Here is a 27,045-nt window from a genome sequence, read left to right on the forward strand (position 1 = left end):
AGGATACGTTTTCTTCCAGTTATTTGCAATATTAATAACTACAGTAATGGATTCCAGATGTTACTGAAATGCAGCCTAGGTATGACCCAAGATTATTTTTAATATTGAATAAAGAAATCTCAAGAATAATATCCCTATTTGTCTACAAGGCATTCTTCTTTAGAATGTTTGAATTCTTTTTAAAGATGCTGCTCCACTTCGCACAGACAGATGAGGATACAGCGAGCATATGAAGATGAACTACGCCCTCATTATGGCAACCAATGAGAAGTCTATAAATTGGGACAGTGTACCGCAATATACAATGAAATTATGCAGTGCTGCTTTCAATACACACTTACACATTTTTTAAACAACATCAAATGCAAAGGCAAAGGCAGAGCCCCTCATGCTGAAGGGGTAGATGATATTGGGCACAGAAACTTACTCTTAATTCCCTATGTGGGTTTCTTAGAGCAATTCAGAGTTAATGATCAGAGAATGAGGATTCACATGGTCTTTCCACTGGGGAAACATCCTTTACAACGCAACTTTTACCACGCAGTGCCTTTACGACGCAACTTTTACAACGCAAACCATTACAACGCATTGCGCTAGGGGGCGCTCTAGAAAAGGGAATAAGTTTAATTTACTATCCAACACCTTCCCTAGTGTCCACGGAGACTGGAGTTGGAATAGTAAATTAAACTATTCACTATCCAGCACCCCAAAGCGCTATGCGTTGTAAAGGTTTTCGTTGTAAAAACCGCGTTGTAAAGGCATGCGTGGTAAAAGCATGCGTTGTAACGTCATACATCCTTTCCACTGGTATAACCTCATGGTATTCTGCTTTGCCCACTGTCTGGGCCATGACATTTCGTCTAGGTAACAACCAGCCAAATCTGTGATACATTTAACAAAAAAAAGTCGATAAATGCCACAGTCGCACAAGAAAAATTGTTTTGACCAACTTCAAGGCTTATTTGTACATTAGGTGTTTACAGTCATATTGAGAGAGTATCCGGAAACATGGCGTGTGCAGTACGTATTGAAGCTATTGCCAATAAAAGTTATGCATGTTCAGGGAATAGCTATCTAGACTGAAATAGTCATTACACAATAGAGCTCATATGAAGGTCACTTCATTAACTATCTGAAACACATAAGATTGAGTTTAAACAAATGTACATTCCCTCTACTGAATGTTCAGTCTGATAAATGAAGACATTCTATCCAGTGAACATTTGAACCCTTGAATGTCCAGTTGCACCAAACAGGTCAATGAATGGAGATCCTCAGAAGCAAAGGTGCATTCATATAGCATCTGGTTCTGGAGTCAGTAAAGGAGGGGGGCAATTGGGAAAGTGTTCCCTCATTGATGAGGTCCTGGTCTTTTGTGTCTTCATTTAAACATTAATCTTGGAAAGAATGCCTCAATATAGACGGTCTATGGAATAAAGGAGCTAAATCCTCAACAGTCTCTGCGGCGTATGCGTGTGTACTTTTGTAAAGCAGGAAGAAGTGCACTTACCGAATGAGGTCTAACAAGGCATCGGCTGAGCTCATGATGGGCTTTCCACTCTGGTCGGTGTTCTCCTTCTGGGCTGCCCCTCCAGGATGAATGATGGAGACCATCACAATGCCCACTATCACCGCCACAAAGGTGGTCCACAGGTAGTAGGCAATTGTGAATATACCAAGGCGGCTGGAAGTCTTGGCATCCAGAGCAGCCAACCCTGACATTAAGCTGCAAAGAAGAATAAAACAGTTCTGTCAGCATTTATATAGTTATTAAGGTAGTCATACCATATCTGTTAAGAAACAATAACTGAAGTCGATGATTATAGAAAACTGCATGGATTGCGTTGCAAGGAAATAATAAGCCCTAGGCAACCGATCAACGACTATTAAATTGGGCATTACGAATTGCGAATGTAAAGCATAAACTTTGAATCACAAAATGGGAAGGGATAGCAGCAGAGAAATAACATATTATTTGACATCTGATGAAATCACAAGGTTTACAGAGTGTCCTACCATCAGCCCCATAATTTGCTACTGGGACTAGGGTAACAACAAGGAATGGAAACTCCGGAAATAAACAGGGCCCTGGAAGGCCGTTGTCCTTTCCATTCCTACAGCAGCCATCACAATCCTTTACACCATAGGAAAGATAGACAGTGTCAAGGGTACCAAAATACAAAATAGCAGTTATATCTGCTACACAGGGCTAACCCTGGTGTGAATGCCCATGATGCAAAGCATGTTAACCGTACCCAAGATGATGGTGTTTTAAATTGTGGAAGAATAAATAGTAGCTTACGAGAGCAATGTGTGATTGAATGTTACTTCTGAACCTAAATGATACAAAAGTGAGAATATTACAGAGGCTTTTACAGAGCCTCTATAGTTACGATTACGTCTAACTTTACATTGAAAAGGAATATTTGTTTTCTTAAGAAATTGGCCATGACAAATCTGCACAGAAATTTAAAAAAAAAACAGTGGTACAATTTGCGTTTGGCATGCCAAGTCAGGCAGCTCTATCGAGTGGGGGCAATGAAAAGGATAGGTCAATAAAGAGACATTTCCAATTATAATTCCCATAGGATTCATTGCTACCAGATAAAGAAAGGGCTGAACTGAATTTCACCAAACATGACATGACTGTGGAACTTTTCTCAAGGAAGATCCTTGGCTTGGCTTGCTGTCAATCCGTTCAGTAGTTTTTGAGATATTAGCATGGCAGAAGTATTATTTTTAATTCTCAAATTGAGCAGAGCTTCCAGTAGGGATAGAGCTACCTGGAAGTTACTCCATGAATGATTCCTGGACCCACATTAAAAAGTTACTCAAATCCAGTAGGACGAAAGGACCTTTTTCTGGACAGAAAGAGCTTTCAGTATAACCTTTACCAATGGAAAGAAAATATAATAAGTGACTGAGAAAAGTGAAGAAATAGGTAGGATTTATGTAGACAATATGGAGTTAAAGATGAGTAATTCAATAACATATATGTTTATGGTATCACAATGTTCAAAATGGTATCAAGGAAATATTTAGACTTTGGGAACAGTCAATTCTTGTTTTGCCCGATGCAACTTGAAAGCGTGGGCTTCTTTGACGCTTTGTCTGGCACCAGAAGAGGCATGTTATTTGGGATGGCCCCTCTGATAAAATTTCCACCAGCTTTTTACCTGTTAGGTCCATTGTGTACATCATGGGAGTCACTAACATGAAAAGTGCACAAATGTCCCCCACAAGATTGAAGAAAACTCTTAGTCCATGAGACATTATTGTTGTTTCCCAGTACTGCCCACCACAACTTTAGGGTCTGTTTTTGGGAAATCAAAAGTTGCAATTAGTCGATGATTGGAGAAAACTCTTAGTGCATCATGTACATTAGTGTTGTTTCCAAACAGTGCCCCCATTTGGGGGCTCTTCTTTGGGAAAATCAAAAGTACCAGTTGGTCCCACTTGGCTCCAGGCTTTAATAACTTCCTTCCTGGAGGTGGGAATCCCTTTGAGGCAAAGAAAGCTTCAAGCACAGTGGCAACCCCTACACATAACTGATATTGAAAAAGAGATTAGTCCAAGAAAATTAAATACAAGGCCTAGAAGAATAGAGTCTTGATGGCCTCTAAACATAATGAGAAAGAAAACACCAAAAAAATTACTCAAAAGGAGACAATCGCTGCTCCATTTTTAATTGCAAGATAGAATAAGATTGAATTCATAGAGTTCATGACAGTGCAAAACAACAGCTCTTTTAACAGTACGAGCTGTGATTTGGGCAGTGGCTACCCCTTGCTCTAACAGGCAGGCTAGAACTCCCCAAAATTATTGTCCTTTCCCGCCTCCTATATTACTTCATAAACGTACTGGTGTTTCCCTACCAGCGCATCTTCTCGGCTTTGGACCAGATGCTGGGAGACTTGCTGTGCAATGGAGGGAGGCGGTGTGTGGCCCTTCATAAACTCCAATTGCCAGTGGGTCAGGGAGGGCTCGGGTGCCATCCTTTGAAACTTATTACCATTGCAGCACAACTCCAATGGGTATCCCGTGGCTGCCAGGTACAAACCTCTATGAGACAAACACATTGTCTTGTGTATTGGTTTCACCTTGCACTGTGTTAAGTTAGCATAGGCTGGTTAGAAGTTTAACACCATTTTTCCTTTCCTGCTGCCTCTGCACACAACACATTTTGTTATTAATGCTTTTCGCCTAGTTAGGTATTTTGCTTTACACGAGAATAACATGTTTGCTTATAATATCAGTCTTGCTTGGTAAGCTATGCCTGTACAGTGAGTGCCGAGGCCTTCAACGTTATTTAAACACAGCACTTATTGTTTAGATTGATCAGCGCACAGAGTAGACATAATATGGATGCAGCTGTGGCCAACTTTGGTTTTGGGAACGCATAAGAATACGCTGCACAGAGCAGGACACACACTTGATGAATATCCGTATGCAGGAGATGATGTGATCCATTTCCACTGAACCCAAAGGTATGGGCCTGCCCTTCTAAACCCAAACAGACCTTCTGTAGATATAATATAATATACTAGCTAGGGAGGGTAAACCGAGGTTCTATTTAGTCCTGTTTCCTTTAGCATTTTAACATGCTTTCATCCTTTGCATTTTATGGAATAGTAACCATGCTGTTAACCTTGATCTTTATAATAAGTTTGCCTCTATTAGCTAAGATACTGCGTTTGAGAACACTGCATTAGAAATAAACATTTCAAACTTGCACATGTACTCATTGACTCCTCGTTCTGGATTGATATGTTAGTATAACGAAAGAGTGTTCATGTGTTCCACGTTACCTGAGGTGTTCTAAGTCCATGTTCTGGGTTGTCTAAATCATTGGGGTTTTGTTAGTACCAATGAGACACTGATAGCTAGTCTGGTAGGGGATTTTGGATGCTGAGGTGAGTTTTGGTACACCCTAATTCACTGAGGTTCCAAGTCTCTATGCACAGTTCTGTATATGAGCAGAATTCCCTGCTACAACATAAAAAGGACCTTTCCCCCAAAAATGTAGACTGTTCCCACTTGACCTGTATCGCTTCTCATATATCTTACAATTGCTGTTGGTTCTGTTCACAAAATGAATTCATACTACATATATAAAATCTTGTTTACAGACTATGCTAAGTAGTCTTTCATCATATTCATTGGTCATAGTGAGCACATATTATACATAAGTCTACATGTCCATTTCAACATTTTCTTCCATGTACTGTGACATAATCCTGCTTTTTCACAATGCACAAATCGCTGTAATTTTCAACAAAAAGTTACAATAGCCCTCCACACACTCGACTCCACTCATTCATACACTCACCCAAGGTCACTCCCTGCCATACGCTACATTTACTCTGTGACCCAGCATTTTACACATACACTGAACAAACAACAATGAAAAAAACTGTGCGACTGACCAGGAGGGAGTTAGGGTGGGAGTGGAGAGTGGGTGGGGGGAACAATTGGAGGTTTTCTTTATGTCACTGATCTGTCTTTGAATATGCACTACTTTGATTTATGGATATTATACTCTCTGGTCAATATTGGTTTGGAGAAAGGGCCAGGCTATGGATATTCAAGTACGCTTCTCTTACACTGAAAGATCTTGGGCAACTAAACCGTTGTGTACAAATGCACTGGTAAGGTTATGATGGGAGAAAAACAAAAAAGACTGTATTTGAAATGTTTGTACAAAATAGTGCATGATATTTGGCGGTCATCAATAAATTGTGTTAAAAAAAAAACAATGAAAAAACTGAATCGATTTTTTTCTCTTGTGGGCTGGGATCACTTTTCCAAATACGGTCAAGGCTCGTTTTGGTGTGGGCTTTGATAATGTCCAACCACCTTCTTCAGGACCACACAATAGAACTGGAACTTCAAAGGGTGGTCATTGGGAGGGAGGGGGGGGGATTTTTTGTCACAATGACTGGTTTTACAGAAAACGGCTAATGCTGGCCAACAGCATGTCACCTCTAAGTCTGATATTCAATACCACACTTCTCTTTACAAATGTAAGGTAGAAGCCACATACTGATGCGTTCTCAAGCCAAGGCCCTTAGATAGTGTATTACTGGACTGAGAAACCACACAAATACTGCGCCGATCACAGTAGTAAAATTCACTTCAAGAAATCCTGATATAAATGTGATGCGTCCTCAAAATACTTCTACTGATTGCAAATAAATGACATACAGCCCCCTAAGTCACAGTTGGAGCCACTGGTCCTTCTGCAGAACTCCCCTCTCCCTCCATCACACTGCCACAAACTCTGTCCTTAAAGTCTACCCAGACTGTGTTGGCTTTTTATTCCCCACAACTATTCTTCCCATTTCATGTCCCAACCCTTGCGACCCTGAGTTTTACACAACTGCCAGCACCTCACACCCCGAACTCATCCCCCATGGGTGTGTGCTCAAAGCCAAGCTCTTCAGAGCTGAGTCAAAATGCATCACCAGACCTAACATTTACAGTAGGCTTAGGTTCTCCCTGAAGGACTTTTATCAGCTGAACAACACACTTTGTTGTCTGACTTGCAAGCATTAGACAAGCTGGTGGTGGCATTTCTGATTCTGGCTTCTGGAACTAAAGATGACTGGTAGTGCCTCCCATGACACATTCTTCCAATTTCCATTGGTGTCCATCTAATAGTGTGCAATGTCCTGTGTGCCTCCGCCCTTCATAGCAGGATCTCCTTCACCCTCACACAGCTCTTTTCAAGCGGCCTCGGTAAGGAGGCTAAAACACACATGAAGCTGCAGAAAAGTTCAGTCAACCGGACGGTATGTTCTCAGTCATAAATCAGCCAGTGTTTGTTTTTTGGGATACACAGGCTCTAGAACAACAGGTTAGGAGGCCAGTGAATAGATCTGACTGGCAATAAATTAGGTGCCTATAATTTTTAGGTCTCGCATCTGGCGACGCAGCGCGAAGCACTGTCGCCAGCGAAATCTATTGTTGCTGACTGGGGCAAATATGCTGGATACAAATGTATAAAGGAAGATACATACATTGGGGGGAGCTGTCAGGTTGTTTTCGTACTTTCAGAATGTTTACGATTCCCACAGTTTACTAGCCGGACCTGGATTTTCATGTCCTGGCCGGTTAAAAAAGTCAGCAAAAACGTAGGAAACCTAAACAAAAAAAGCAAATTCAAGGAAGAATTCACTTCAGAATGTTTCTGTTGGGGTATATTTGTAGTATAGGTATGTTGTATACCAAAATCAGGTAAGTAACCGTTTATTGAAAGCGACTCGCGCACCCGAATTCCCTCCCACCCCCCTCAAACTGCCCATAAACATTGTCCGCACCAACACATCTTAATCCCTAGAATGTATGCCTGATACTTTAACGTACTATACACTACAGCATCCCTCCACTTCCCATGGTTAATCAAACTTTAGACTAAATATTCAAGTAACGAACGCATATAACGAAAGGTATGTGGCCAAATAAGGTTAAGACTTAATGATCAACTTTCTCAAACATACTTAGGCAAAAGAAAAATTACAACTGCATATACATTTAAAACCTAATACAGTGAAACACTTAATTGAATAGAATCCAAACCCTAATATCAATAACTTCTCAACCATTACAAATCGGCTTGCTGCTCACCATCGATCCACATTGCTATTCATAAATATAATCATTAAAGCTTTTTGAGATTGTATTACTCTTTTAGAGCCACACTGGTACTTCCTTCTTTACTTTTGCTTGGTAAGCTCTGCGCACATGCACTTTCTGAGTCCCACTCCCTTCTGTGGCTGCCTGTATCTAAAAACAAGCATTTGTAATGCAATAGGTCTTGCATTTGCAAGAGTTTCAGCTATTGGCATTGTAAATTACAATGGCTTTTATTCATGTGTTGGTTTTTAAAACATATATAAAAGGCATTGTCATTTACAATGGCAATAGCTCAAACTCTCGCAAATGCGAGACCTATTGCATTGCAAATGCTTGTTGTTAAAAGCCTTGAGGGTGAGAAGCCAGTCTCTGTGGACAAGGCCGTGCACACAATGTGATTCTGAGTTCATATAATTTTTTTAAAGTATATTGTGCAACCCTTAAATTATATCATTCCTTTGCATTCGCAGCACAAATTAACAAATATAGGGGCCGATTTGCAGTTTGGTGGAAAGGGTATTCTGTCGCAAAAGGGGGGGAGTACTCTCTTTGCCAAACTGAAGGTCCAACCGTCTGATTCAGAGATAGACAGGACTTCAGGGTGTTCTTTCTCATACACTTTCTGCTCTTCTGTCTCGTTCTTTCACCACTTCCTTAACAAACTACCTATCCTTCTCTATCTTCCATTCTGTCTATTCTGTGCAGCTCCAATCTCTATCTATTCACCATACCACATAATTCCACTACGCAAATACACTACACACCACACAATTCCACCCCACACAATTCTACAACTAACAATTCAAATACAACCCACATAATTCCACTCCACTCCACACCACATACATCTATTACACTCCAAACCAAAAAACATAGGTAAAAGACATTGTTATTTATAACACCAATAGCTCTAACTCGCAGAAATACGAGACATATTGCATTGCAAATGTTTGTTATTTTATTGTCTTTATTTTCTTGTTTCAATGGAAATGGTGTGTGCAATACAGCCACACATGTTTTTCAACAAGCTGCATAGTTATAATAAATAATCAAAAATAAAGAATAACATAGTAATCAGCTATAGTTCATGATATGGTATACAAGTTGTCCAACACATGGTAGACACTTTAACTTGTGCCTGACATGTGGGATCACTCCATGTGACACTGCAAACATGATAATGCATAAAGGTTGAATTGTCCAGTTGCTTTCTAGTGCATGTGGATTTCACATGTGAAGAAGGAGAGAGATCTAATGGTGCACACAACTTTTCCCATAAAACCTCACACAGCCACATGAATTTTATAAACAAAAAAGCCCACTTAACCTGTATTTTTCCACATCTCTGGACTATAAACATGGTCCTATGACAATCTATCTGACATACATTTTTTCTCATTGTGGAGAGCCACTTCTAACTTATTTATAAACTATTTATAAAAACAACCCTTCTAGGGCATAAGAGCCATGGATACACTATACTGTTGCAACTTCAATGTATGCTGCTACAAGCACCTGGAAAGTACCACCCCAAATGAGCCTTCTATCTCCTGTTTCCTCTAAATATCTCCAACACGGCAACCAGATACTTTTTGGATCACCCAGTACAGACATGTGTAAACTACGTATTTAGCCACTTGATCTTCCAACAAAGAACCCAACAAAGAGGGTAGTCAAGGGCCAGTGCGACACGCACCGCCAGCGCTCTAACGGGGCTCAAAGTGACAATCAAGTGCCAAAGTGCTGATCAAAGGGTGCAAACAAGGGCCAGAGCGGCACACTAAGCGACGACCACCGCTTGCGAACGTGCAGAGGAACACCCAGGAGCTCCAAGGCGGGTGATAACACGGACTCCCTTCGGAAGGGGGGTTATACCTACGCACGAATACAAGCCCGCCCAGCCACTCATAAAAAGCAGCCGGTTAAGGCTGCGAACGAGACAAAGCACACGCTGGCAGGACCAAAAGCCAAGACAAGAACAAGACACATCAGAGAGCCAAGTAGGTACAGAACTCACGCAAATGCCCCGACCTCAAAAGCAATTTTATCCGGCATCCCAACATCTGCCCAAAAAGTGGGGCGCTTAGGCAGCATTCTGTCTAGAAGAGGTATTGGAACAATGGCAAACAATAAAGGGAAAACGGCAGGAGACCAAAAAAAGGTCAAAAAAGACATTCCCGACTCCCCGCTGGAGTCTAAAAGCGAAACGGCCACCCTAGAGACTATCCTTAGAAAGATCAATGAAGGGAACGCGGTGGCGAAGGAAACAAAACTAAAGATTGACAACATGCAACTAGAATTGGTGGCAATAAGAGCCCTAACACCCGAATGGATGCAGCAGAAGGTCGCATAAGCTCCGTGGAGGACGCAACTGTAGAGAACACCAAGGCAATAGCAGAATGTCAGAAAGCTGCGAAGGCCATACAAAGACAGCTAGCAGAGCAGGACGACAGGGACAGAAGAGGCAATGTGAGGATCCTTGGGGTGCCGGAGGGAACAGAGGATAAAGCAGGCTCATGCGCAGCCATGCTTGAAGAATTGATTCCAAAGCTCACAGGCATCAACTTCGACAGGCGGTTCGAAGTATAAAAAGCTTACAGAGTGCCGGCTGGGAAACCGGTGATGGGAAGGGGAACCAGACCAATAATATGCAATCCGCTACAAACGAGCCATACTGATGCCATTTTCGCATTCGCCAGGAAGAATCAGAACCTCACATGGGCAAGCAGCAAGATCGTGCTGACCCAAGACTACTCAAAACCAACGGTCGAGACCAGGAAAGGTTTCTTGGCCCTCAGGGAGACCCTGCGCAAAAGACGCATCAGCTTCAGTTTCGTTGGCCCGGCTCGTTTCAAGATCACGGACAAATGGAGAACAATGGTGTTTGATAACCCGGAAGACCTGAGACGCTACATACAGTGGCCGCCGGCAGAGGAGATGGAAACAAAAAGCCCAGGAGCAGCGAAAAGATGCGCCTCACCTGATGAGGCCGCACACTCGGAGTAAGGAACAACACAAGCAGCAGGACAACACGTCTACCTCAAGCAAGCAACCTCTCCCAAGTGACAAATGGGAAGTATGATCCATGGTCATATAGAGAATGGAACAGTTTACATGCTCGGAACAATCAACCTCAGTGCAGACAAGACCCTACATGGGCGAGAAAGACCAAGCAAGCAGGAAGTCAGAGTTTTTCTTCTCCCTCTTGTCGCCAACAGAGCTGCGGGCCATCAAAAGCCACGTTTACATGTTCGTTCAAAACCTACCTCAACACTGAGAAGGACTAGACTAGAACGGAAACAAACAAGCAAACAAGAATGACTGGGCCTTTTCGATTTTCAACGCTCTACCATCGAAAGAACACAAACTCTACCTCAGGGATGATGCGGAGCAAAGGAACTTTGTCGCCGCACACCCACTCAGCAAGTAAGGGGGGGAGGGGGGAGGGAGGGGAGGGGGAGGGCAGGGGGAGCAGGGGAGGGAGGGGGGGAGCACATACATGGGGTTACTCTTTTTCTCTATCTCTACTACTCTTTCTTCCAACTTTCCACACTTCCATCTAGGAGCAACGAGCGCAGGCATAAGCAAAAGTACCCACAAGCAAGCCAAGGGCTAGGGAGAGGCAGCCATAGAAATCCACACAGAGCGAGGCCACACAGATCGCCAGATGCACACCACCACAAATGACACACAACAACCAAACCAACCTCTCAACTGATATTAAGATGGTATCCCTAAACGTCAAAGGTCTTAACAGCCCGGTGAAAAGAAGGAAAGTACTAGAACACCTGAGGAAACTTAAGAGCGATATCTATGTACTGCAAGAGACAAGATTAGAAGCTGGGGACATAGAGCGCCTCAAGGCCAAGTAAGAGGGTCAGCAGCACAGAACAAGAAAAACGGGGTAGTGACACTAACCAGCAAGAACTCCAAGCTAACAGTGGTGAACTCACAGGCAGACACCGAGGGTAGAACTCTAGTGACTAGCCTAAGGAGAACCATACATGTGGCCAACATCTACGGCCCAAATACTGACGACAGGTCCTTCTGGGACAAGGTAGGAGCACAACTACACACTCTACCACTAGGCGACCTTCTTGTCGTCGCTAGAGATATGAACCAGGTTCTAGACCCAGCCATTGACAAGCACCCGCACAGACCGGGCCAAGCAACACACAAGGGGAACATCCTGAAAAACCTGTGCTCCAAACTTAGCCTCAAGGACCCATGGCGCCTCCAAAACCCAGACGCAAGAGAATACACTTTTTACGCCAACCCACACAACTCCTACAGCAGAATAGATCACATCCTCATATCAGAAACACACACCCACCTCATAGACCACACGGAAATTGGGCCTCGGACCATCTCAGATCACTCGCACATAAGCCTAACCCTATCAGGGAAGCACAATGAGAAGCCAACCCGCAGATGGCGTTTTGACGACAATCTGCTTACCAACATCTCAGCGAAAGCAGAGATCGAAACAGCAATAAAAGAGTACCTGGCAATTAACGACACCCCCGAGATAGACAGAGAACTGCTATGGGACGCCTTAAAAGCCACCATCAGAGGGACCGTTATGACAATCAAGGGAAGGCTGAACAAAGAAAGAAACAAAAAGATTGCCGACCTAGAAAAAGAAATCAAAAACTTAGAGAATGGTCACATAGCCAACTTAGAAGATAGGAACACCCTCACCAGCCTAACTAAATGGAAGTATGAACTTAACAAAATCCTGAGTGAAAGAGCAGGGATCTGGATAAATAAATACAAAGCTATTAACCTATGCACCGCAAACAAAGCAGGGAAAAACCTGGCATCCTACCTTAAGGGGACACAAAAACAGCACTCAATAGAGGCCATCAAAGACAGACATAACAAGTCCCAGACTGCAAACAAAGAGATACTGGAGGTCTTTAGAGACTTCTACGAGAAACTCTACACGCGGGACTAAACACTACGAGAAGATGGGGCAAAGAACTCCTAGAACGCATATCCACACCGACGCTATCAGATAAGGAACGAGACATCCTCGACCTAAATATAACGGAGGACAAAATAGGGAGAGCCACAGCAAGCCTCAAAGACAACAAGGCACCAGGGCCAGACGGCTTCACGGCCGGCTTCTACAAGCAGTGCCTGCACATTCTCAGACCCACAGTGAAGGAAGTTTTCACAAAGTGTGTCCAGAATGGACGCATGACAGCATCAATGGCAGAAGCAAACATAATAGTAATACCAAAGGAAGGCAAGGACACAAACCAGGCAAAGAACTTTAGACCAATCTCACTCATAAACGTAGACTGTAAAATCTACGCCAAAGTACTAGCAACCAGGCTCAACGCACACCTACCGAAGCTTATACACTGCTCCCAAGTAGGTTACCTTAAAAACCGCATGTCCCATGACAATACGAGGCTGCTATGCCACATAATAAACCACTTCTCCAAGACCAGCAACGCAGCGGTCATGATAGCCTTAGACGCTGAGAAAGCATTTGACAGGGTGTCCTGGCCATTCCTTGACCAGTGCATGGTGAAATTCGGGCTCGGACCCAACTATAGGAAGATGGTACTGCCCCTCTACAACGACCCCAAAGCACGGGTGGTAGTAAACGGAGGGACATCAGAACTACTTCACCTAGGATGGGGGACCAGACAAGGGTGCCCGCTCTCGCCAGCCCTGTTCCTGCTGGCGATAGAACCACTCATAAACATGATCAGAACTAACACAGACATAGCAGGGATACCAGTAGAGGGAGAAACTTTTAAGCTAGCGGCATATGCAGACGACGTGCTAATAATCACCGAAGACCCAGAGAGATCAATCAAAGCGCTGATGGAAACGATAGAACAATATGCCCAGGTCTCGGGATACAAATTAAACAGGGACAAATCTGAGTGCAAACCGCTGAACGTCCATACCACTAAAACGGTGTTAGGCTCGTCCGGCCTTACATGGCAACAGAAACCTATCAAATACTTGGGCCTCCTCTTTGAGAGAGACCTAAGATCCACACTAGAACACAATGAGCAAGCCATACTACAGAAAACAAAGGAAAGAGTAGAAGGATGGTCTCCCAAATTCACCACGTGGTGGGGGAGAGTGGAAGCGATCAAAATGATGCTCACACCAATCGTGAATTACATGCTGAACATGCTGCCACTGATAAACACAGAAGACTTCCATAAGAGACTAGACAAAATGCTGAATAACTTTCTGTGGAGGGGGAAAAAGCCCAGAATAAGCCTACATAAGCTCAGACTGTCGAAAGACCTAGGCGGCCTAAACATAACCAACTTCAAAACATTCCAAAAAGCGTGCATAGCCAGACAGGGGCTACACTGGCTCACCCCGAGACCGGAATATACCCCGGCGTGGCTGACACTTGAGCGAGGACTACTAAAAGGGATGAACCCCATCGCCCTTCTCACCGCTACCCGACACCCAGCAATCAAAGACAACTCCGTCCTAAGGAACACAAAAACAGCGCTCCTAAGTGTTGATAAACTAATGGGAACAAGTATAAAGAAAACCCAATTCGAGTCCATTTGGCACAACCCCACAATAAAATACAGGGATAAGACTCTGAACATGCATCCATGGTACAGACACGGCATCTCCACTGCCAGCAACCTACAGAAACAAGGCACAAACTCAACATTCGACACCCTTAAGGAAGAACACAACCCAGAGAGCATAGAACTGTACAACTTTCTGAAGATCAAGGTAGCAATAAGGAAGGCAAACCTCAACGGTCTAACACCATCACTCATACAATACGCCACCAACCTCAACATACTAGGACACCAAGTAGCACACCTCTACAAGGCCCTTTGCCCAAAATCGACCAAACTCAACGATAAAGTCACGATTTATTGGGGCACACTAGCGGGTAGGGTGCTAAGTGAGGACGAGAGATCCGAGCTATGGAGATCCACTTCCAGGAAAAAGGTTACGGCAGCTCTAAACCAGACTAAATTCTGGCTCATACATAAGGCATACTGGACACCCGCCCGCCTAGCATCCATGAGAATCTGCGACAGCGACTCCTGCTGGAATTGCAACAAGGGAAAGGGAGACCTCGCACACCTACTCTTCCACTGCTCCAAGGTTAGGAAATTCTGGAACATAATTGAAACACTAATAAACGATATCACAGGGGTCACCATGCACCTAGACTTCCACAGCCTGGCACTGGGTTTCACATCCCCCTCAATCACAACTAAAGAGGACCGCGACCTCATCGACCTACTACTGACAGCGGTAGTCAAAACAGTTCTGAACAATTGGAAAGACACAGGGAAAGCCACGCCTAAAGCATGGCTCAATTGGGTCACTTTCCTACGAGGGGCTGACAACATCACACACCGACACACTCACCCAAAACACACAGGCAGTCGAATATGTGGGAGTCCCTAGACAATTACCTATCGTCGCACAAACCCCATAGGCACTGCAGCTAGACACAGAGCCTATAGATGCAGTGCACCTTGCCTTTTTCTGATAGTGCACACACCAGGAACGGAACCGGCAATGCTCCTTTCTTCTTCTTCTTCTTGTTCTTCTCTCTCTCTCTCTATTTACTCCTCCGGGGCGTGGGACCAAGGATGACAACCAAGCAAGACAAAGGGACGGAGGACCCCAACGACAAGTCGAGCTCGAAAGACTGGCAATCGGACTAACTCCAATACTCCAATAAGACTGGAAGCTAAGCCGAGAACACCTCCCCCCCACCCCCCCCCCCTGGGCGTTTTTTGTCTTTTTCTTTTTCTTTCACCCTTTTCTCTTTTTTCCTCTTCCCCCACCCATGTATGCTCCATGTAAATATATATTTTTCTACAATAAAAAATTACAGAAATAAATTTAAAAAAGTAACTATGATTACTGCTCTCACTGTTTTAATCATGAAACCGGTTGCTGTTATAGTGACATCGCTTCTACACCCCCTCTGTTCTAGAAAGTGATTTCTACTTACATTACCCGAGCTAATAAGGACACCTGTGGGGGAGTGGCACGCTCACCAAGAGGTCAAGGAGAAGGTAAGATTATAATCATGTCCATCACTCAGCATCTCATTCTGCCAATCTGCACAATCAAAGGCGAAGACTACACAAACACTCACATAGCTCTTGAACAACATATTGATCCTACCTCCTACACATACCATTAACTACTACTCATCCTCAAACTACAGAATACACATTCCTATTCATGCTTTTTAATGTTCACACTGCTGTACTCCACGCACCAGACATCACAGACCGCATTACCTATCACAAGCTTGATGCCCGTTTAATCACATAAATATGGTTCACTCCCCCTCACATCTTCGCACATCCTAGATGTCCCTCTTCCCACAGGCTACAGCATCCATTGTGTAGATGGCCCACATAAGAGGGAGGAGGCCTCCCTGGAATCTATAAGTCTTCCAAAGCAGACATGTAACATTAACTGCATTGAGGTGCTGACATGTCATTTCCCTCTCTGTGCAACTCGGGCTGCAACATTCCATCTAGTTTTCTGACCTCCAAGGCAGAACAAGGACTTTATTGATTAATTCTCAGATCTCCTCACTACCTCCTCCATCCGACAAGCCCACACCGCCTTCTTGTATGACTTCAACCTCCCAGACAATAGAAGCTCCAAAAAATGAGAGACACCTTCTTCTTTTTCATCGATACACTCAACGTGCTACAGCATTTCACACAACCGGCACACTCCAAATGCCACACCCTCGGTCTTGTCTTCTCAACAACACTCACAATCCAATGCAAACCACCTATAAACTCGGACTGGATTGACCACTTTGCCATTCTCATCTCCCTGTTCAGCATACTACAAACAATTCCAACAAACCAAGGTCAACACAAAAAAGAAGACCACACTTTCCGATCCTTCAAAGACTTCTCCATAGACAAACTAATGCTGGAACTCATCTCTCGTCCCGTAAACTCCACGTCAAATGCCAACACCCTTTTAAACAACTTCAGCAATTGAGAAAATGCAATCAAAAGCCAAAGCTCTCAGCGCCCTGGTATCCTACAGCTCTTGCTGACAATACACAATCCATTTGTAGACAGGAAAGAAAATGGAAGAAAAACAGAACGCTTGAGGACCTCTTGATACTGAAGGCCCCCTGTGCAAATTCGGACAGACCATTAATAAGCTGGCTAGCCAGGTGGCTGGGCCATTTAAAGATATACTGAACCAAGTATTGAGTTCATGGTACTACCCCGACATTTGGAAGAGGGCCTCATTTCTTCCTTAGGTGAAGAAACCCTCCTTAGACCCCAAGCGGGTGGACAGTTACAGACCAATCACCCGACTCCCGTCTAGCTCCAAGGTGCTAGAAAAGGCTATGAATGTGGAAACCTTGACATTTCTGGACACCCATCAATTGCTTGACCCCGCTCAATATGTGTTTAGAGCAAACCATTGTACGGAGTCCGCACTGGTGGCCGCATCAGAGGAAATCAGAGTCAGGCAGAACAAGGGCGGCAGAGCTGCATTCAACAGTGGGTTGAGGTGGGAGATGCAAAATCCAGCTCCTTCTCCCTCCCCAGCGGGATGCCTCAGAGATCAGCACTCAGCCCCACACTTTTCAATGTGTACATCACCCCCCTGGTGAAGCTTATTCTGACTTTCGGCCTGACCGTAGTATCTTATGCGGATGACACTCAGATGGTGGTGTCCGTTTCATCCCAGTTTGAAAAGGATGCCAACAATTTCTGCAACTGTATGGCCAAAGTTGCAAGCTGGATGGAGGAGAATTGTCTTAAATTAAATTTGAAAAAACGGAGGTTCCTTTTAGAATGGATCCTGGTGGCCTCGGGAGCTGGGAGACCTGTCCAAGCCTGTGCAGAAGGCAAAAAACTTGCGAGTCATCTTTGACACCAAACTATGTTTCGATGCTCAGATCAATGCAGTGACCACGGGGGGATACTTTATGCTTTGGGTTCTCCAAAAAATTCTGACGTTCATCCCAACGGATTTACAGAAGACCGTAATGTTGGCCCTTATAGGATCCAAATTGGATTTCTGCAAAGCCCTTTATCTGGGCACTTCGAAATATCTGCTCAAAAAATTGCTGTCCATACGGAAAGCAGTGGCCAGAACCCTCCTGAACATCCCCAAGTTCAAACCAGTATCTCACCTGCTACATGGCCTTCATTGGGTACCGGTGGAGAAGAGAATTTAATTTTAGTCTCTGTGTCTAATACATAAGGCTCTTTATTGTACCGGTCCGCTCTATTTTCAAGAACATTTCACCTGGTATACGCCCAGTAGGACACTAAGATCGAGCTCTGCGCATGTGGTCCTGATTCCCAGAATCAAACAAGCAAACTGGGGCAGCAGAACACTGACCTTCCTGGGGGGGAAAGTTCTAGAACTCTCTTCCTCTTTCACTCCGGTCTGAATCTAGCTTGCCGTTATTCAGAAAGCAGGTAAAGACCTGGCTCTTTCCCGCTGGTAACAACTAAGTGACGTAGACATATCTCGGCTTGCTGCCATGTCCTCGGTCCTTGATCCACCTAGCACTAAGACACCTCCGGGTAATGGGCACTTTATAAAATCACCTCATTCATTCATGGTTTGACAAAAGTGTAGATTACTCCTTCTCCACTGTGGTCAAACTTCTCTGACAACAGACGGCGTACGGGCCATCGGAGGCTTGATTGCATGTCCTCCCACCATTTTTCAAATGCCTCCCACTGCCAGAAATTCCTGGCGGTAAGGGGCAATGAAAAGTGCCCATGGCAAGTGGGGCATTGCTTTTTTTCATTTTCAAAAAGAAAATCCAGCTTTGGGATTTTTTTTTTTAAATATAAACAATTGTAAGTTTGATGCAAGACTCTGTCGCGTTGACGGAGCAGTCCATCCACTTTCAATTCATTGACAGGAACTGCTGTGACAACAGTTCCTGTCAATGCTTGAAATGTCTGCTGAGCCATCGGATAATTCACAGTTTTGTGAGTGGCTACTTCATCAGGATAACAGAGTAGTATACTTCATAACCCTGGCAGAGGAAAGGCCGTCATCCAAAAATTAAATCGAGCTTAAAGACAGTCTAATACCAGCTCTCTCTTCTAAAGAAAAGCAAAACCGTTTCTTTCAGAAAGAAACTTCTGAACTGCTTTTCAAGCCCTTGTACTCTTGCATTTGGGTGATGGTACTGCCGTCCCCTAAAGCCTCTTTGATTCCACCCAAGCACCCCATAGGTGCACCCTACATGCCACTATATGTGCCATCCAGGAACTGAAGAAATGTAATTACATCAGCTTCCACACAGATTCCACTCCATTGGCTCTTCTTGTCAGCCCACACCATATTCAAAACTAGCTGATGATTACAAAGCAATCAAACCAGAACCCTGCTTATCTTGCAGACAAGCTCACCATCTCTGGTAGTTCTTGTCACACCCTCAGCCAGGACACCATCAGACTGTATACTAAATAATGTAAAAAAGAAAAACACAAGACAAAAGGTCTTTTCCATCTATGCATTCAGAATCTGAAACAACATCCCTGTATCCTTTAGGTCCACCCCAATACTGCTTCAAAACTAGGAAGGAGTAGATGGCTCCCTTTTTTAAAGAACACCAGGTCACATTGCAATAACCATCCACAACTCAACTTCCTCTCCTATTATTTGTCGACCTTATGCTTGCCTTTGACCATGTACAACGCTCAGCTGCTTTTGGCTAGGTTAGCATTATATAAATAACATGTACATTCATACTGTGAGAAAGTGGATAATTAGTTGGGGTAGATTGTAGTCCTCTAAAAGCAATAAAGCCACTATCCTTGTTAGGCCCGGGAAAGGGTTTGGTCCTTTAAACCGCATCCACGCTCAGAGAATTCTGCTCGCATGCTCAGATTTTCAAAATCCCATGCTTCATGACAAGCGTGGAAGGGGTTAAACCTGAGCTCAAGCCCTAGTAGCCATGGCACAGAGCAGACAGGCTTAACTTAAAAGAATTTAGATGTACCAAAACAGTTGAAAACATAATAAAAATCCCACTCCAATTTATAAAATTAGAGAATAATCTAGTGAACAAAATGATACTAAAACAACAAAAAATCCAATAAAGGGAACCGGAGATATGAATTTTTAAAGTTTGAAATAAAAATAGTGCCAAAAAAGCCTTAAGCGCCAACCGCAGAGGTGCCATCTCTAAGGATCCCGTCTACTCTGTTATGTTGATTTTGCTGTTCTTTGTTTTGACTTCTACCGTGAACCTTGCCCCCACTTCCCATCCACCCCCATGTACTTCTCTTAATGACTAAACGTTCACTCATACAGTAAATAAAATTAGTGTGACCAAATACCAGTGAAGCTTATTGGAATGTCCTTGCACTATTTATTTCAATAAAACTTAACTTACTAATTGTGCTTCTAGCGTGTTGTCCTACAGTCTCTGTTAGACTTGGGGTACACTTGAAGGTACAAACAAGTCTTTTCACCCTCCTGTGACTGTCTACCTGTATACTTGACTCTGCACGCACATGTAACACTCACTTTCAAGAGGTGTCTTGTCTCAAATGACTGCACGTAAAAATAGAGATAGTTTTAACGTTTTTCTGTCTTCCGCTCAGGTTTTATCAAAAGAAAAAGTTATATAACAATTGTAATTCTGAAATTAGCTTTGTGTGAGCTTCTATATTATAGCATTACTATAAGACAAAGTATGAGTTTAATTTAGGTAATTCTAGTACACAAAGTTAACTTGAATGAACCAATGCAGTTGGTCATAAGTAGTGCAGGAGAGTCCATGAGGCAGGGGGTAAATTCTGTTTCACAACTCATGCAGCAGTTTAGTTTCCATCAGCGTTTTAAGAATAATGTTGTTGGTCGACTAGGGTGTGAGCCCTGATCAAGCAGGAACCATAGTCCTTGTCAGGGTAAGGCATAAGGCACGGGGAAACCCCAAATTAACCTGTGCTCAACTCTCCAGTGGCACAGATCAGTCAAACTTAACTTAAAGGCAAAGTGTAAATTATTTGTGCAGCACTTCCAATAGTAACAAAATGACAACACACCACAAAAGGATTCCACACCAGTCTAGAACAATAGAGCAAAATTTAATAAATAAAACAAGACCATAATGACAAACATCCAGTAAGTAGAACCGGAGTTATGAATTTTTAAAGAGTTTAGGTTAAAATAACGCCAAACAGCATAAAGCGCCAACCGGGTATATCTGGTCTAAAGTTCAGGCTGACCACGGTGAGGTGCAGATTGGATACAGTCACCAGGTTAGGCCCTCTGAAGTTTTACCTTCTTAATTTCATACCAAGAGTCCTGTTTGCATTGGAAGAGTCAGCGAGGAGCACGGAGAGCGTCACAGGAGACTGCCGGCCCAGAGTACAGAACAGGCCAGGCATCGCAGGCTGGAGCTTCGCGTTGGCAGTCCCCAGGAATGGTCGGTGCTGCAGTGCGAAAGACGAGCTGCGGCAGCTTTGTGCTAAATCTTGTTGAAAGCAGGCCCTTTCACAGTCACGAAGAGCAAATAAGCGTGAATTTAGCACAGGTGATCCACACCAAAGGTTCAGGACCTGAGCAGCACCACTTGTGGTCAGGAAAGCACTGCAGCTGGTTCCAGGGGCTGGTGCAAGATGTTAGAGTGCCTTTTATGTCCCTGAGGTTCAGATCAGGAGGCCAGCAGACTAGCAGGCAGGCCGTCAAGGTGTGAAACAAACTGGCATGTCTTCGGCAGCATGATGCAATAATCTGCAAACCAGCATGCAACGCAGTATGGGGGATGTTGCATGTGGGGCCTGTTAGGGCGCTGAAAGCCAGCATGATGGTTCAGAGGCGGTGTGGGGACTTTGTGGTTCAGGCTGATTCAACTGCAGCAGGAGTCGCTTGGGAACTGGCCGATGGAAGGCAGTGGTCTCGGGCCTCGCAGTCCTGGGATGGGATGAAGGAAACCGACGAGTGGGATTCTAGCATTTTATGTTTGTTTTCCATGTCCACACCATAGCAGTAGCTACAGCAGCTGCAAAATTGACTGGCTTACATGGAGCAGTGTATGTTTCTCCCGGGGGAAAAGATAACAATGTGGAGAAAAGGCAGGACCCACAGTACAGTGGTGCAAACCTGGGCATATTGGCCTTGCAGAACCTCGTGAGGGGAGTCGTCTGCAAGTATACGGTCATCTTAAATCCATTGCTTCTCAGCTCTGGTTAGGAGCAAGTAGTATCCGCTCTTATCAGTTTCATATCTGTTACATCCTCTATTTGGGGACCATATAGGCCTCATTTACAAGCTCAGCAGGGGGTGACTATCTAAAATCAATTGACTAAGATCAAGTGGTGTTACTTCTTATCAAATTAATATCTGTTACGGCCTCTATCTGGGGACCATATCGGTTTAATTTACAATCACAAACGTTGGGGATCATGTACAGCACCCCGATATTTTAGAACAAAGAGCCTAGTTTGCGCTCCATAGAACAACATTTTTTATCTAGTATGGAAACATCAACTAATTTGCTGTCTTTTCATTGACAGTCATGGCACCAAAACGTGTGCGTTCATCCACCGACAACTGGACAACGCAGGAGGAACTTTGCTCTTTCAGCAGCTGTGGAAGGCGTTCAAATTCTGGGCACTGAAGAGGGTGTTGGCGGCCTCAGGGATAGAATAGCCAGCACGGGCAACACAGCATAGGAGGGTGCCCAAGCGGTACAAGGACGCCCTTCCACCGCCGGCATCAATGGTTGGAAATCAACCTCAGGCAAAGCACAGTGCGAAGGGTGAATCTGCAGGGCAAGTGGCACCTACTCCCCTGGTAAACTGGCACCACATTGCCAGTTTACAATACAAACGTGGGGATGGTGGGGCAAAGTAATGTGGTCATATTCCCAACGCTACAGGTTAAGGCTATATCCGCAGCTGTGACCCCCCCGCCACCACGCAAACAGCACCAACTGCATCCCTACCACCGAATGCGGGTGTGGTTAACCAAACAGTGGGGTGTGCGCCCTCACAGCTGCCCATGCCAGTATCAGGTACAGAACAAGTGGTGTTGGCTGGGATAGTGGTGGAGGGTAGTACTTCCAATGCCAAAGCTGCGCAATTTGGGCACAACCAGGGATGGGTATGCCCCCTGCTAAGGGTGGCAGAGCAAAGGCCTCATTCAACTCCAGCCCTTCCCTGTTCAGCAAGGTATTACCCACTGTGACTCCCTCATTGTCAATAGCATGGTAGATACTGGCAGAGACGAGTTACAAGATTTGCAAGGGGAGGTTCTGTGATGTGTTCGATCTAATTAATGTGAGTGTGATCCCCAGGAAAGGTAAATTGGGGAAGGATGGTGAACAGAAATCAAGGTATGGGTGGAGTGGTCCCTGAAGAACTGAGTGGTGGGCTTCTCCATTTATTCAGCTATCTTTACAGAGAAGTTCCCTCCTTTCGCACCACAGCTATTTGGGTACGTCTTTGCAACACAGTCTGACATCGTAATTCCAAGGCACAGCCTGGTTGCAATTTGACCCAAAACTTGGGCATATGAAGGCAATCATGCCTGAGGTGGCATGGGACCAGAGGGAGATTAATATTTGACATGCAGAATTCAACATGGGGTCCCCTTGAAGGAAGTACTCCCTGCCGGAGCCCTTTCGGGCAGAGAAAGGAGCAGGCGAAATGGAGTTCAGCGTGCTGGAAGTGCAACAAGATGGAGTGTCATAGCGGGTCGGCATGTACGTTTGAGCACTTATGCACATTTTGTGGCACCCTAAGCTCACCCCGGAACCAAGTGTTTTAAAAATCACAGAAGGGCAAGGGAGCAGCCTGTCCCCAAGCGGCACTAGCACCCACATTCAACTAGACATGGCCCGCTCCTCTATTTGCTTGCACATACTGGCACACTTATTGGGTAAACACAAAATTGGTCATGATGCAAATCTGCTTTATTATGGGTTTAGGGATGGATTCTGCATCCTGTCAAGTGCTGCACCTTCCTGAGACCCCCTGGGAATCAACAGTCAGTAGTGAGGCTGTCAGAGATAGCAAGGACAAAGATAATGAAGGAGGAGCATCCCCTTGGGTAGGCGGGGAGTGCGGGAAGCAGTGTTCTCAGCTTCGATTAGGGTTAGTAAGAGGCTCTCAGGAGCCACAATATGGTGGTCAGAGGTGATTCCGAGATAGGTTTGGTCTGGGGTCAAAGGGGGACACCCGCGAGGGCAATGAATAACTCTGTTAAGAAGCTTATTCAATCTGTGGAGAAGATATTGGTACCCTCTTCTATGAACATGACTCGGCATAAGTTGCTTCACAGCACATTTTGAGGATACCGGCGGAGGTAATCCAGCATTGAAAGGGAAGAGGGCAAGTTCACCAATAATTTCATTGCCTTGTGGGGAAGGACAAGATGCAGAGAAAAGGGGGTTACCCCAAATGTGGACTGATTTCATGGACTGATCCCTTGGTGGGGTAAGGATTTGAGTGCATGGGACAGGCAGGTTGGGGACTGACCTGCTGGTAGGCCTGGACTTTTCCATCCTAACCCTGAGATGCCTGGATGTTAATGTTGAAGTGGGGCTATGCTTGGTGTTAGGTACCCTGGCAGGGAGACATCACTATGTGGTGCCCTGGTGCTCTGTGTTGAGATCAAATGAAGGGTATTGCCCATCCCTCTGGGCAGAAGAGGAGTAGTACACTGTCTTTGATGTATATATGTATATGAAATTGTATATGGAATTGGGGCCTCCTGGCGCTGTTTCTAATAACACACAGCACATCCCAGGAGAGCATTCACACCGCTACTTTAAAAAGCAAGTGGCGCGAAAAACAGGTGTTTCCTGGTTGCGGAGAGGGCGGAATAGACTGACTTCAACAGAATAAGAGGGAGCGACAAGTAAGTCTTGCCGCAGCCTGTGGGCACTTGCTTTCTTCTTTTGAATGTAAAGCGTGGCTGCGGTGCATACTGTGTGCTTTTGTTTAAGTATTCATGTTAATTGCAGCGCCATCACAAGCTGCGATTAACATGAATACTTTAAACAAAAGCACACACTCTGCCCACAGCCATGCTTTAGTAGCAAAAGAAATTCAGCAAGTCTACAAACACAGCATGTAAAGCTCGCGCCGTGTTTGTAGACTTGCTGAATTTCTCTTCTTAACAGAGCTGGGCTACGGGGTGATTGTGTGATTTTGTTAAAGTTTTCAGGTTAATTGCAGCTCTAGACGGGCGCTGCGATTAACCTGAAATCTTTAACAAAGGCCCATAATCACCCCACACCTGCGCTCTATTAGGAAAAGAAATGCAGCAACTCTACAAACATGGACTGTAAAGCACACACCGTGTTTGTAGACTTGCTGAATTTCTCTTCTTAATAGATCTGGGCTGCGGGATCATTGTGTGACTTATAAACTTTTTTGTGCTTGGCATAGTGGGCCGCTGACTTGTATTTTCCTGTTTCTGCCATTGCATCCAGATATATGATACAACGAGTAGCATCATACCAACAATAAGTAGGACTATTGGCTTTGTAAGTGGTTGCTAGTTGCATAAGATAAATAAGCAGCAACCATGGCTTGTATAAATTAAATCCATCTGAATTTGAAAACAGCAAAACTCTCCAGCCATCTTTCTAGTTGTTATGAACCTGCCAATGACAGAGACTTGCTTGAGTGTCTGTTATGGTCCCGCTGGTATTATAGTTTTAACAACCCCTTTAGACAAAATGTGACATTTTAACAAGAAGCAGTTTGACTGTTAATGAGATTCCCTTTTTGTACTTGCATATACTAGGGCGAAAGGGGGTGATCTTCTGTACAAAATTCAGCTCTGAAGTTCATCAGGTTAAGCAGACTGTCTTGCGATAGTAGCTTGTCATACATCTAGTAGTGCAGCTTCCTTACTGTGGTTGGGACAGAAAAGTGACTGATGGGAATTCAACAGTTTGCTTGCCTCTAAATATTGTTCAAATTTTAGGGTGATTATTCTTTCCAGGTTTAATGGGGTCAGAAGAAGGAAGACAGGGGAAATGTATGTGGTATTTCTTGTTTTTTTTAATGTATGTGCTCATTATGGCAAGTCTGAAGAATAGACAAGATGAACCTTGACCCAGTGAAACACTGATGATGGTAACGGTAGTCTCGAGCAGTGGAGGAGCAGAGTTTTTTTTAGGGTCTTAATTATTGTTATTGTCTTGAGAAACTGACATCTAAAAAAGTGTGTTTTTTAAGCATGATGAGCTGTGACCTGAGCATTCCACAGGACTAGGTGATGTACCAGTGCAGTGATGGTGCAGGCTTTCACAGATCTCTTGTCAGCGTTGTTATCTTGGTCTAAGTTTGTATTTTTTCAAGGATTTGAAAGTGGCATGGCAGTTCAGTCATCACTTTTCTCACCTATAAAAGCCTCTAAGTGCACTGCCCAATCTAAGTCATCCCATTTCACTTCATCTGAAAGTTTTCTTATTAATTGCAGCTCCAGACGGGTGCTGCGATTAACCTGAAATCTTTAACAAAGGCCCACAATCACCCCACATCTGCGCTCTATTAAGAAAAGAAATGCAGCAACTCTACAAACATGGTGTGTAAAGCATATAGAGCTGGGCTGCGGTGCTTGGAATAGTGTGTCGCCCGACTAGTATTTTCCTGTTTCTGTTATTGCATCCAGATATTTGATACAACAAGTAGCATCATACCTACAACAAGTTGGACTATTGGCTTTATCAGTGGTTGTTAGTTGCATAAGATAAATAAGCAGCAACTATGGCTTGCATATATTATTGAAAAAGCTTCCACTTGAAAACCTGGTGGCACCTCGACAATGTTGCTGCCCCTGAGTTTCTAAAAGAGAAGGGAAGCAAGTGTTAGTGAAGAAGATACTCCTGACAGATGGATCAGTAATTTACACATTTTCAGCTGCCATCGGCTTGGACCTGCATCTTGGCAAGATTAAAACTCTTGGCAAGGCCTAACCAGCCTTCCACCCTTCGTAGTTTGTTCAGGTGAGCACAGTTACATAGAGCGAGCGTTTAGAAATGACAAGATGGTGAAAAATGCTCCATATGGAACCCCCAACGTCGATATGCAGAGACGCTACTTCTGAAGCATTGCCATACCACACTCGCTGTCTTCTCTGACATATCTTTTGTCCTTTTTTCTTCCACTCTTTTTTCTCTTCCTTATATCAGTCCCACTCCACGTTTACCCACTTTTCTCCCCCATCCCATTCGTGTTTCCATGTCCCTCTCACTGCCTGTTCTTTGCTTTCTCTCTTACCATTTTCCATTCTGCCTCCCAGTTCTTCAAAGCCTCTGGCTGCCTTTCTCTTTCCATCCCTCTCTTACCAATTTCTCCATTTCTCGTCTTTGTGCCCTGGCTTTTTTTCTACTTTGTTCCTCACTCCCCCTTTCTCTGCCACTAAATCCTATTTCTCACTAGTCTCCTC

General features: G+C 44.3%; 1 protein-coding gene across 1 annotated transcript in view; it reads right to left on the bottom strand.

The window, feature by feature from the left end:
- Nucleotides 1-27,045, bottom strand: part of SLC1A7 (solute carrier family 1 member 7) — a 622,845-nt gene that overhangs the window by 311,345 nt on the left and 284,455 nt on the right. Inside the window, exon 3 of the mRNA XM_086936195.1 lies at nt 1,511-1,726. Coding sequence (XP_086792321.1) covers nt 1,511-1,726 — 216 coding nt within the window. The remainder of the gene's footprint in view (nt 1-1,510; nt 1,727-27,045) is intronic.

This window comes from Lissotriton vulgaris, chromosome 1_1 (genome assembly GCF_964263255.1).
Source record: "Lissotriton vulgaris chromosome 1_1, aLisVul1.2, whole genome shotgun sequence".
NCBI classification, from domain to species: Eukaryota; Metazoa; Chordata; class Amphibia; order Caudata; family Salamandridae; genus Lissotriton; species Lissotriton vulgaris.